At 38.5% G+C, this 14,045-nt stretch overlaps 1 protein-coding gene across 4 annotated transcripts in view; it reads right to left on the bottom strand.

Moving 5' to 3' along the window:
• The window catches only part of ARID4B (AT-rich interaction domain 4B), a 143,220-nt gene that overhangs the window by 86,913 nt on the left and 42,262 nt on the right, over window positions 1-14,045 (bottom strand). For all 4 annotated transcript variants that reach the window (XM_055146801.1, XM_055146803.1, XM_055146804.1 and 1 more), the window contains exons 3-5: window positions 10,758-10,868; window positions 6,155-6,220; window positions 1,342-1,432 (exon numbers count right to left, since the gene is read on the bottom strand). In XM_055146801.1, the coding sequence (XP_055002776.1) occupies window positions 1,342-1,432; window positions 6,155-6,220; window positions 10,758-10,868 (268 nt within the window). The remainder of the gene's footprint in view (window positions 1-1,341; window positions 1,433-6,154; window positions 6,221-10,757; window positions 10,869-14,045) is intronic.

Here is a 14,045-nt window from a genome sequence, read left to right as displayed (position 1 = left end):
CATTTTGCAGGGCTCAGGGGAATCACATGGGTTGCTGGGGATCAAACCTGAATCAGCCACATGCAAGGCAAATACCCTGTCCACTATACTATCACTCCAGCCCCTCTACTGATATTTTTTAAAGTATATTTCCCTTTAATCTCCATTTCTCAATGCGAACAGTAGAATATACATACATTGACAAAAACATTAAATCCAGCATTTAAGAACAAGAAAATTGACAATACCATCAGAGAAAATATACTGCAGTCTATCAAATATAAAATACACTAGTTAGAAACTTCTCTTTTAAAATAGGCATAGCAGTGAAATGTACACTTAAAATAGTTAAGATGAAAACAAATTTCTCTTGGAGGTGGGGGTCACAACTGGCTGTGCTCAGGGTTTACTCCTGGCTCTGTGTTCAAGGATCCCTCCTGGCAATACTCAGGGGACCAATATGTACTACTGGGCAAACCCAGGAATGTTACATGCAAAACAAGTATCTTACCCCCTGGACTATGGTGTCACAAATTTAAGATATAATTTGTTTTGGTTTTTGGGTTTTTTTTTGGTTTTTTGGGTCATACCCGGCAATGCACAGGGGTTACTCCTGGCTCTGCACTCAGGAATTACCCCTGGCGGTGCTCAGTGGACCATATGGGATGCTGGGAATAGAATCCGGGTCGGCCGCATACAAGGCAAACACCCTTCCCGCTGTGCTATCGCTCCAGCCCCCATAAATTTAAGATATAATTTAAAAGTGAAAAAGAATGCTATAAACTTTATTTATAATAGAAACAAATAAATTCAAATTATGTTATATGCACATATACATGAAAGAAGTTCATCTGTTTTGGTTCAGGGTCACACCAAGTGGTACCTGGGTGATGTTTCCTACAATGCTAGATCACCCAGTTCCAAGGATAAAATCCTGAGGCGTTAGCATCATGCATTCCACCCTTTAAGGATATATCAAGTACATAAAATCAATTTTTAAGATAAAAACCATTATCATAGTAATACAACCTATGGTACTAGGAGAGAAAGAAAATTTTGTTTTATCTTTGAAAATATATATCGGGGGAGGAGAGGATGATGTTCAGGAGGCCAGATGCCATAATGGCGATTCCTGGCCAACCAGACAAGCAGTTTAATGCAAGAGGGAAGGAAGGTCTTTGTGTCCTGTGGTGTTGGAGATGACCTGAACCAGCCAGGGAGTTAGTTAAGGGCCTCTGAAACTGTACCTGACAGTACTTGGAGACCATGCAGTGTGGGGGATAGAATCTGGGGAGGTGCACATGCTCTAATCACTGTAGTATCTCCAGCCCAGGAGTACATTTTTGAAATTTATTTCCTTACCGACAGTGTACCAACTTGCATCTGTCAACTTATTGATAACAGCTTCTTGATATGCACCATCAAGATTCTTCACTTCCACAATAGCTCCAACCTAAATTATTAGAAAAAAGTTAGAAAAGATTTTTAGCAAATATATAAGCCAATCCTAAGCTGTTTTGTTTGTTTGCTTGCTTTTGAAGTCACACCTGGTGATACACAGGAATACTCCTGACTCATGTACTAAGACTAAGGAATTACTCCTGGAGGTGCTTGGGGGACCATATGGAATGCTGGCAATCAAACCCGGGTCAGCCGCATGCAAAGCAAATGCCCTACCCTCTGTGCTATCGCTCCAGCCCCTAAGCTGTTTAAAAAAAAAAAAAAAAATTGGGTGCATGATAGTAAAGAGTAAAATAACCACTGCTTTCTTTGGTGTTAAGTACCAGCAGTTTTCCCCACCACTGCTTTAAACTCATACGTAAAATGTTAATATAATTTGAAAAGCAAATAATATTGAAGAATTATTATAAAAAATGGCTATATTCTTACAAGCTCCTTAATAGATTCATGAGGACTCCTTCAGGGATTCTTGAATGCTCCTAGAGGACAACTCTCCTTGCCACACATTACCACTCTTCCTCAAGAAGACAATGGCAGAAGGATAGGAACATGGAGTCTCCTAGTGAGTTCGAAGGGGTTTTAGGGCATTCGGACAGGAGTTAAGAAGACTGCCTGGCACACAGCCAACACCTGTTCAGTCCGTCATAATATATATTCCCCAGAGCATGGTCAGGAGTGATTCCTGAGCACAGACACAAAAGTAAGCCCTGAGCACCCCTGGTGTGTCCCAGTCCCCCCACCCACCACTCACAAATAAAAGAATGGGGCTGAAGATGTAGCTTAAGTGATAAATCAAATTCCTACCGGCTTTGAAGCCCTGGTTCAATTCTCCACAGCCAAGCAGTCAAAGGCAGCACCTGCAGATCCTAAGTATTTCTGGGAATAGCCCACAAGGTTTTTTGTTTTGTCATTGTCGTGTCCTCCGCCTTTTTTGGGTCACACCCAACAATGCTCAGGGCTTACTCTTGGCTCTGCACTCAGGAATTACTCCTGGTGGTGCTTGGGGGACCATATGGGATGCCGGGAATCGAACGCATGCAAGGCAAACGCCCTACCTGCTGTGCTATTGCTCCAGCTCCCCACAAGTTAGTTTTCTTTTTTTTTTTTTAAGTTAAAATGTAGAGCATAGAAGTTGGTTTGATAGTGCAAGGAGGAGGGCATTTGCTCTGCATGCAGCAGACCTAGCTTTGATCCCCAGCTTCCCATATGGTGCCCTAAGCCCCACCAGAAGTAAAACTGACCACCGCTGGGTGGTGTAGCCCCAAAACAAAAACAAAAAATCTATGGCACAAATTTCCATTTATGAGGCCCTGAGCTGTATCCCTAATACTTCATCTCCCACACCCAGAACTAAAATGTTCTACTAAGAATCATTTAAAATATTTTTTGTCTGACCAGAAAGATGTTATTTATGTACACTTTATCATGATAACAAAAATAAAAAGTGGTCAGAAGAAACTTAGACTTAAGAAATGCCCCAAACAATGAATGAACCTCTGGAGAGTAAAAACTTCATCATATTTAAAAATATATATATTTCTGTTTTTGTTTTGGGGCCACACCCGGCAACACTCAAGGGTTAGTCCTGGCTATGCACTCAGGAAACACTGTCTGTGGTGCTCAGGAGACCAAAAGGGCTATAGGTCTATAACACGCAAGGCAAGCACTCTACCCACTGTGCTCTGTGCTACTGCTAAAGTTCCATACACTTCTTATTTTAGTAGGTTTATTTCTTCCAAGAAAAGATTTATTCAAATACTAAAACTTTCTTTTACTTTTTTTTTCTCCAAATTTTAATTTTCTTTTTTGAAACTGAAATCTAGGTCAGGGGCTATAATAATGTCCTGGTACTGATGCACAATGTCATCACCACCGAAGTGCGTAAGACACTCCAACAGTATCCTTCTGGTCTTTATTCTCCTTCCCCACTCCCTCTGAGCTCAGTGCCTGGTAATCTCAGTTCTGCCAAGTCCCATGGTTTGCCACTATTCTACTGCAGGTTGGCTCGATAGTGAGGAGAGTGAGGGACGTCAACTCAAGAAAAAAGTCTTCCACGTCTCTGTATGACACACCTCCGCCACCAGCAATTAAGGAAATGTCTAGCTGCAAAGTTTACTATAAGCACCGACAGGGCATGAGGCAGCCATCAAACTGCACCTGGGTCCACTTGTTCTGCACAGCATGGTTTCCTACAACCCAATTACTTGAGGAACTTCAGATTCACACTGGAAAGAAAAGTCCTAACTTTACAGGATAAGAAAAGTCGTCCGAACTCGGTATTCTGGGTCTGCTGCCTTTCACCCCACAAAAAAAATTTCAGGAGGCAAACAATGACACAATATAGTTTTTACTGAAACTTACTTAGAAAGAAGAAGTGAGAGAAGAGAGAGGAAGCACATGTTCAAGAGAAAACACAGACTTCTCCAGAGTGGAAAAAGCAAAGACACAGAGACAAGTAAGCCAGATACATGTTCAAGGCAGAACATTGGGCTTGGAGAACAAGACCAAATACTGAAATTTTCTACCAGCTAATAGAAAGCTACAAATTATATAATGGAACAATTCAAAATCTTGACTTTACAAAAATTTATCTACAGATCAAAATTTACAAAAATATTTTTATAATCTTAAAATTTACTAAGACTCACTTCCTTCATAATCAGAATACTCCTAAGTTTTAATCACAAAGAAAAAATTTATTTAAAAAATCAAGTAAACCAATCATATCACAATCAGGAAGATTGTAAAAGGATACAAAGATAAAGGGCCAGAGATACAGTATAGTGGGTAGGGCCTTTGCCTTGCATGAGGCCAATCTGGATTTGATCCCTGACGCCGACACCCCATAGGGTTCCTTGAGCCCGCCAGAAGTATTTTCTGAGCACAGAGTCAGGAATAAAAACCTAAGCATGCCAGGCATGACCCAAAAAGCAGAAGACAAGAAGAAAAAAAAAACCCAAGGAGACAAGATGGATTAAAGTTTTTTTCTATGCCTTTGTAACACTGGTTTTTGTAAGGTACTAGTTCCAGCTATGGTGGTAGCCGAAAGACGCAAAAATACAAATAGAGAGGTGTGGATTTTACATCACCCTGCGGGCTCAATGCTTCAAATACAAACTGTGAAAATACCAAAATTTTGGTTCTACCATTATTATTATAAGCAATGGGCCAGAATGTTTTATCTATTCTGTTTCCTCTTCTATGAAGAGTTCTTGGGTGGATTACATGAAATAATATATGTATAAAAAATGGCAAATACTAAGCATTATTAGAGAGCAAAATTTCATTATGAATGGACTTATTTTTGTCCTTTAGACTGCACATGTAATATCAAAGTGGCACTACAAGGACTGGGTGTGTGGCTCAGTGGTAGGACACATGCCTAGTATGTGTGAGCCCTTGGCTCAATCCCAGAGTTTGACTCTGATTTCTGAATACAATAATAAAAGGAAGAATATACAGAACAGAAATAGCAACGATAATACTTATGAAAAAGAAAAAAATCGCAATTTTCAATCCTTTGGAGTACCTACTATATATGCAGTGTGTATTTTAAAGTCTCTAAAGTCAACCACAACAGAATTTGATAGATACAACATCTAATAGCTTCATGGGTAAAAGGTTTTCGTTGCACTCAGAAATTTGCAATTTACAAAACTATCAGACAAATGTCCATTTTCAGACATTTTAGAAGGTCCAAAAAACATACAGTAGCTATCAACACATTTCCTTTAATTTGCTCGCAAAAAAAAAAAAAGCAGCATTTATTGGAATGGACAATGAGGACAAATGAATTCAAATAAATGAAACTGAGTTTCAGAGGCTGGAGTGATAGTACTGTAGGTAGGGGGGTTTGCTTTGCACAAGCTGATCTGGGTTCAATCCTTGGCACCCTATACGGTTCCCTGAGCACCACCAGGAGTGATCCCTGAGTGCAGAGCCAGGATTAAGTCCTGAGCACTACTGGGTCTGGCTCCCAAAAAACAAAACAAAACAAAAATACTTAAAATCAATCTTTATATATAAACAAGTTCACCACTTAAAAAGTTTATTAGATATTAGAGACTCTTTAGCACTTTATTTCATTTTGTTCTTCTTAGCATATTTTTAATAATTTGTCTTTTAATATAGTTTAGGTAATATGGTTATAGTAGTACTAACATACAGCAGTACTAACATGCACAAGTTACTGTTCCCCACCACATCAAAGTGCCCAAGATTCTTCACCACTATCACTAAATCATCTCTACACTGCCTCTTTATTCCCCAAATCCAGTCTGTTTCACTGCATGATAATCTTAAATTTATAACTGAAGGTCCTGCCTTTTAATATTTCACCTAGAAGTAGTTACTGCGAAGGACTAAAAGCGCTGAAAATTATTTCCTCTCTGTTACTTTCCTGCTCATCATAAAATTTTTATCACTTAATCCCTAGTGTTCATCATCAGGTGAGACTCAAGTAAATGAGTAAATAAAAGACTGTCCATGCTACCTTAATGCTCATTTTTATTTCTGAATAAACTGTTAGATTTTGTTATCATATCAGGTTTTACTGAATACCAAATTTATCTTTTCTATCAATCTAGAGATAATTACCTATTTATCTATTCAATAACAAAACAGGCAATGAATGAAAAAAAAGAACTAAGTACAATTATGTTTAATAATGCATAATAATATTCCTAGAATAATGAAAAATTAATAAATGAATTACCTTTAGTGGGCCCTTTATGTGGTCATCCTGAACTTCCACTGTTGAAGAATCATGCCTAAATGTCACCTAGAGATTATAAATTTAATTAGCCACCAACAATAAAAATCAGTAAGCAACAAATTCAGTAATGCATAAATCTGTTTCTATTACAATTAATCAAAACCAACAGCTGCCTAGCTTACACAGAACCAAATCTCTATCTATATTAACTGGAAAGTTTATTTCAACAACTTCCAAGACTAAACTGGTGATGTTTTACATCTCATATTTTATTTAACACTCTCAGGAATTGTTTCAGATACATTATTTCCTTTTTCCTCCCCCACCAAAAAACAAGAGGGAGAGTGGTGGGTCAGAAAAATGGGTCAAAGAACTGAAGTGCACTCAGTACAAGAGCACTGGATATATGCTCCAGCACCACATGGTGCCAGAAGTGAGTTCCTGAGCAACATCAGGTGTGGACCATCCCTCGCCTCAAAATAAAATAAAATAAGAGGGTGGGTGATGGAATTCCCAGGTGATTAGTTACTACATCATTTTGTAAAAGATAACAATAAGCAGCAACAGTAAACATTTATTCAGAGCAAATGATCATTAAGTTCAACCATCATATATCACCTTGTAACAACCTTACTTGATAAGCATAATGATTCAATTTTGCTGGAAAGAAGACTGAGGAATATAAAGTATAAGTAACTAGTCCAAAATTAAAGAACTAGTACATGTAAAGCTAAGAGGTGTCTTGAACTCACAACATTTCAGGTATGTCTATCTGACACAAAAGCAAGTATACTTTATCAAAATTATGTATTTAAGGGGCTGGACTGACAGCATGGCAGGTAGGGCGTTTGCCTTGCACGCAGCCAATCTGGGTTGATTCCCAGCATCCCATATGGTCCCAAGCACCGCCAGGGGTAATTCCTGAGTGCATAAGCCAGGAGTAACCCCTGTGCATTGCCAGGTGTGACCCAAAAAGAAAAAAAAAATTTTTTATGCATTTAAGCACCTGTGTCATTGAATTAGACCACAAGCTACTTGCAAGTGGGAAAAAGAAACTACTTACAAGTGGGAAACAGGTCCCTAATATAGTGTTTAGCACAAAGTGATCAATAAATGAAGATTTATGGGGAAAAACTGTATCAGTAAATTGTTGAACATTTATTAACTTTGGAAGATAAACAAGCTGGTATAGACTACCATAATTGCTGAGAAAATAACTTTAAATTATAAACAGATTTTTGGAAAACAACAAAAAGAAATAAGCAGCAGATATCATTATTTAGATATTCATCATTTGAAGGTACTGGTACTAAAAGTTTCCTTCCTTTTACTAATTACAAGAAAAGAATGAATTTTCCTAATTCGTTCCTTACACAGGAACACCCTTCTGAGATCTGAGGTCAGGATGAAGTCAGTCTGCGCTCTGAAGGCCAATCACTGTTCTTATCCAAAGGGCACACCTTTCTCTAAGGGGCATAAAAGTGTTTATCTCTATAACAAGCTATGCTAAAGAGGCTCTCCACTGGGACAGAGTTTTTATCTAATTTACAGGAAGGTGTTATGGGTGTAGCAGTAACTGTCTAGAAAAGTGAGACAAATGACTAAAAACAAAGTCCTCCCTTCATCTCTAAGATAGCAGGAAGCAAAAGAAAAAGAAAAGAAAATGCTCTCAGGCAATACAAATGTGTGAAACAGAAAAGGAAAGGTCACCATAAGGAACAGAGTTCCAGTACAATACTAGTGTAATCAAAATAAAAAAAAAAAATCACAAAGCTCATCATCACCAGTAAGTGAAAACAAAAAAGTAGGGTGGGACCAAGAGTAGGAAAATATAGTTTACAATATTCTGTTAATAATCTTTTTTTTTAATTTAATTTAATTTTATTTTTAATTTATTTATTTTTAATTAGAGAATCACCGTGAGGGTACAGTTACAGATTTATACACTTTTGTGCTTATACTTCCCTCATACAAAGTTTGGGAACCCATCCCTTCACCAGTGCCCATTCTCCACCACCCGTAAACCCAGTGTCCCTCCCACCCTGTTAATAAAATAATCTTAAGACTTTATCACAGTGGTTCTTGATTAGGAGTGGAAATTAAAGTCAACCAGGGCATTTTTTTTTCACACATTCACCAACAAGGGAAAAAGCATACACGTAAACATTTGGGAAAATCCAGTACAGATACTGGTAACAGCTCGATAACCTCTAGGGTTTATCTGGATTCTAAATCCTTTAAAGACAAAAAATCAGATCAATCTCATCCTCATATCCCCACCTCAACTAACTATCCTGCAGTTTGCCACTCAATAGACATTCAAATACTTCACTTGTGTTTCTAATAATTATAAACAATTTCTTTTTCTATATTATGATACAAAACACAAATGTGGCCATTTTAGAGGACTTTTAAGCAGGTATGAACTTGGTGACTCGGGAAGAGAAAAAAAAGAAGAGAGAGAGGTTGGAACTTAAAACAGCGGAAAGCTTGTGTGGGCAGTCTCGGGCCGGGATGATATGAGTGCGAGCTCTGCCGAGATGCGACCTGGGTGGCCACATGTTTGTTTGTGTGGCCGCTCTGCTGCTGATGACCACAATCAGGAGGCCAGCTAGACTACTTTTGGTACCAGCAACTGCTTCTACCAATGTCTCTAGACTGTGAACTAAGCAATAGCCCCATGCTGCCCCAGGAAGGGAAATGATGCAATTTCTAACACAAATCTCACTGGAGTTAACTAAAAGTACTAAAATGCAGAAATCCTAAACCGCGTGGCCAATATTGCCCTCATATCTCTTCATTCTCAGCAATGGAAAACTAACTATGCTTCCTTGTCAGCAGGGCTGTTTTTTTGAGGGGAAACTCCAACAACAATAGTGAATATTGTGTTGAAATATAGCATGTAATCAAGGTAAAGAGAAAATGAAGTAAAATTTATCAGCTACGCAGGCGGGGGTGGGGGGCGGGGAGGTGGGAGGTATACTGGGGTTTTTGGTGGTGGAATATGGGCACTGGTGAAGGGACGGGTGTTCAAGCAGTGTATGGCTGAGACATAGCCTAGAAACTGTAACTTTCCACATGGTGATTTAGTAGAGAAATTGAGAAAAAGAAAAAAATAAACCACAAATGTGATGAGCTATGATAATTTCCATTCTACCACCAATTATAATGATTTTGGAATAGTAATTTGCTACTACTAAAACTCTGAGACTTGTTCTTGTTAAAATTAAAGTCAGAGAGACGTTTCAATGGGCTAAGCAGAGGGGCTATGCATATGTTTTGCATGCGGAGGCTTCAAGTTCCACCACCAACACTGAATATGGAGCCCCACGCAGCACCATGAGCCTCTGAATAGCATATTTAATATAATAATAAACAAAATATTAAAAATTTAATCACTGTAACACTGTCATCCCATTGCTCATCGATTTGCTCGAGCAGGCACCAGTAACGTCTCCATTGTGAGACTTGTTGTTACTGTTTTAGGCATATCGGGTACACCACGGGTAGCTTGCCAGGCTCTCTTATCAATTATTAAAAAATTTAATAATATAATAATAAACTGTCACCCTCATCCCGTTGCTCATCGATTTGCTCGAGCGGGCACCAGTAACATCTTCATTGTGAGACTTGTTATGCCACGGGGAGCTTGCCAGGACCTGGCGTGTGGGCAAGATACTCTCGGTAGCTTGCTGGGCAGAGGAATCAAACCCAGGTCGGCTGCGTCCAAGGCAAACGCCCTACCCACTGTGCTATGGCTCCAGCCCAAAAATTTAATAATATAATTATAAACAAAATGTTAAAAATTTAAACTAAATAAATTCTTAGGTCCTTTCAAGTTCTGAATGATTAATGAAACAGCAAGTCTACAGTGAAATGAAATTTAGGAAACAGTTGATCTAGAATGTGGAGAGATAGTACAGTGGGCAACATGTTTGCCTTCCTTGCACAAGGCTGACATATGGTCCCCTGAATACTAACATTTGTGATACCTGAGCACAGAACCAGGAGTAAGCCCTGAGCACCGCAATTGTGGACTCAAAACCAAAAGCAAACACCAAAATATCAAAACAATAAAAAACAGTTGTGATCTAATTTTGTTCCAGTTAGATAAAATGACCTTTGAATGACTTAAGAATGACTTTGCCCCCCAACCATATATATTTTTTAACTGTCACTCCTTGAACATGGTAGCTCAGTGGTAAAATGCCCCTATGAGGCACTATTCAATCTCCACATCAAAAGTAAAGTAAAACCACACCAAAAATAAATGAGTAAAAAAATCACTCTTCTGGGGTCAGTCAGACAGTACAGCACAGGGCATACCTTGCATGTGGCCAACCTGGGTTGATTCCAGGCACTACACCTGGTCAAGTAACCTCAACACTACTGGGAGTGATCCCCGAGTGCAGAGCCAGGAATAAGCCCTGAGTGTCACCAGTTATGGCCGGAAAGCCAAAACATTAAAATCACTCTTAGAAACTAATGTTTCATGAAACAAGTATAAACATTCAAAACACACCAAATAAAAGTTCAGTATCAAATTTAATTTGCTCAATATAACATTTATATCAAATTATTAATTTATCTATGTATACAATACCTTAACTTTGACAAGTCTTTTTGCTGTCTTGATCTTGGCTTCACAAAAGGCTCCTCTGTATTTAGCACTAACATCAGTGCCCACTGTCAAATAGGGAGGCTCATCAAGGGCCTAAAAATGCAAAGAAACATAATTATATTTAAACTCTAAAATTCTATCTCACAATCAGGATAAAAATCTAATCTATTAAAGATTTAAGTGCTAGACTAGTTGACTGCATCTACACAATACTCTAAATGAGAAAATTATCACAAAAATTATATTGAAGGCTCATCAAAACATGAGACATTAATCTTCAAATAAATATATATAAACACAAATATATATGAACAATGATGTAAATTAGTTCATTAGTATGACATTTTACCTCCTATTCAACAAAATATTTATGTGCTATATCATGACTTAAAAGGTTAATTTGCTGAAGAAAATTCCTAAAGCTCAAAGTCTGAGATTACTTTTAATATTTAGGTCATAGCTACCCCAATTTAGTATAGTGTGTTATACACCTATCGAGATAATTCTAAAGAATGGCTCAAAAGTAGGGAAATCACAAACATTTAAACTGGCAAATCAAACCTGTAAAGTCTCAAAAACTATTTTACATAGATTCACCCTTTGCTGAATAATAATTTAAGTTTCCTCATGTGATTTAGTGCTTTTTTAAAAATTTTTTTATTTTAATGAATTACCGTGAGTCATGTGACTTAGTTCTTAAGGTAGCATCTCTGACATTATAATCACATACATTTCTGCAGAAGACATATGTTTATTAAAAATTCTATTTATATTATGGTCAAGAACGATGTTTATAGTAAGGCCAACCCCAATTTGGATTCCAGGCACCACATGGTACTCCTAGTATCTCAAGGTACATACAGCCTTAAAAGTACCAACAGGATGATCCAGATAAACCTCAGAACCCTAGGACCAAAGAAACAACATACCCTCTGGCCCAACACTGATCTACCAGGCAGGTTAATTGAAAATTAGGTAATTTCCCTGTCTTCTTGTCCTGTATCGATAGCACAGCAGGTAGGGTGTTTCCCTTGCAAGCAGCTGACCGGGGTTTGATTCTTCTGTCCCTCTCAGAGAGCCTGGCAAGCTACCAAGAGTATCCTGCCCGCACGCCAGAGCCTGGCAAACTACCGTGGCGTATTCGATATGCCAAAAAACAGAAACAAGTCTCACAATGGAGGCGTTACTGGTGCCTGCTCGAGCAAATCGATGGAGAATGGGACAGGAGTGCTACAATGCTACTTGTCCAAAGAATACTATTTTTCTTTCTTTCTTTCTTTCTTTTTTTTTTTTTTTGCTTTTTGGGTCACACATGGCGATGCACAGGGGTTACTCCTGGCTCTGCACTCAGGAATCACTCCTGGTGGTGCTCAGGGGACCATATGGGATGCTGGGAATCGAACCCGGGTCGGCAGCGTGCAAGGCAAACGCCCTACCCGCTGTGCTATCGCTCCAGCCCCCAAGAATACTATTTTTCTAAATAATACACATTAACATTCTGCAGAAATTCCATGAGGTGTTAAACGCTCCTATATAACAATAATAAAAACAACAATTTTAATTGACTATTACTATAAACAAGCGCTAGCAGTTGTGACCAAGACACATAGGTGTGATCAATAATTTCAACTGACTAAACATAAATTAGTTCTAACAGTTGTGACCAACACACATTAAGTGTAAGGGTCAGAGAGACAGTACTGGAATTAAGGTACTTGCTTTGCACACAGTTGACCCTGGTTTTGTCCCAGCTCCAAACATAGTCACCTAATCACCTTTCAGGAGTGACCCCTGAGCATAGAGCCAGGTATGGTCCAAAAACAAAAAACAAATATATTCCAGACAAGCTAGAAACTTCAAGAAAGAATATGAAAGAAACTCCACCCCAAAAATTAAAAAAAAAAAAATCAATGCATTTCATGGTTCAACTAATACTGTGCATTATTTAAAAAAAAAATAGGTTCATTATTCTTTGGAACTTGAAACCTCTCCTATGAACACATCTTGCCTTATGGGCAGTGTCCTTTTATTTTACAGTGTTAAAACATGAACAACTGGTGAGAACACAAACTAAAATTTAAGAAATAAAAATCAACTGAAAAGTACACATGTACATGGATTGAGGATCAAGCAAATATTTCATTTTTAAACAAATTATGGTTTTTTTTTCCTCTGTCATTTGGGTCACAGCAGGCAGTGCTCAGGGGCTTACTCCTGGTTCTGCCCTCAGGGTTTATTCCTGGTCTGCCCTCAGGGAACACTCCTGGGAGGCTGAGGGGATCATATAGGGTGTCAAGGATTGAATCCAGGTAAATTGCATGCAAGGTAAGGATCATGTACCTGCTGTACACGATCCTACTTGCTATTGCATATTGCCAAGACCAGCACAGGCATTCAAAGCAGACAAACCAAGCCCGGATCCCAGCTCTATTTTTTTTACTAGTTAGATGAGTTGCAGGCTTCTAAAACTCTCACTAAGCTCCACAAGAGAAAAACAAGGTAAAGACAAGAAATCACCTGAGTTATAATACCTGAAGTATATTCCTATTAACAATTACTCAGTACTAATGAAACAGTGGACAGTCATTCCAGTGCAAATTAAGATTTAGCACTCTCCTTTTCACTTTTTAAAATTTGGGAGAAAATGCCTCATTCTAAGTGATTTCTTACTATAAAAAAGTACAAAGTTTGTCAATTACTGAAACAATATTTTTCAGTAGATGCAATAGTAGACGCAATGAAAAAACACTTTAAAAATATTTGGTACTCACTGCTGGGAATATATCCCAGAGAGGCAAAAAAGTACAATCAAAACAACATCTGCACATGTATGTTCATCGCAGCACTGTTTACAATAGCCAGAATCTGGAAAAGACCCGAATGCCCCAGAACGGATGACTGGTTGAGGAAACTTTGGTACATCTATACAATGGAATACTATGCAGCTGTTAGAAAAAAGGAGGTCAAGAATTTTGTAGTCAAGTGGATGGGCATGAAAAGTTTCATGCTGAGTGAAATGAGTCAGAAAGAGAGAGACAGACATAGAAAGATTGCACTCATCTATGGTATATAGAATAACAGAGTGGGAGACTAACATCCAAGAACTGTAGAAATAAGTACCAGGAGGTTGACTCCATGGCTTCGAGGCTGGCCTCACGTTCCGGGGAAAGGTCAACTCAGAGAAGCTATCACCAACTACATTGTAGTCGAAGGCCATGTGGGGGAAGGGAGTTGCGGGCTGAATGAGGGCTAGAGACTGAGCACAGCGGC

Source organism: Sorex araneus, chromosome 9 (assembly GCF_027595985.1).
Source record: "Sorex araneus isolate mSorAra2 chromosome 9, mSorAra2.pri, whole genome shotgun sequence".
Classification (NCBI taxonomy): Eukaryota; Metazoa; Chordata; class Mammalia; order Eulipotyphla; family Soricidae; genus Sorex; species Sorex araneus.
Note: the sequence above shows the minus strand (reverse complement) of the source record. Positions and strands in the feature narration are given on the sequence as shown.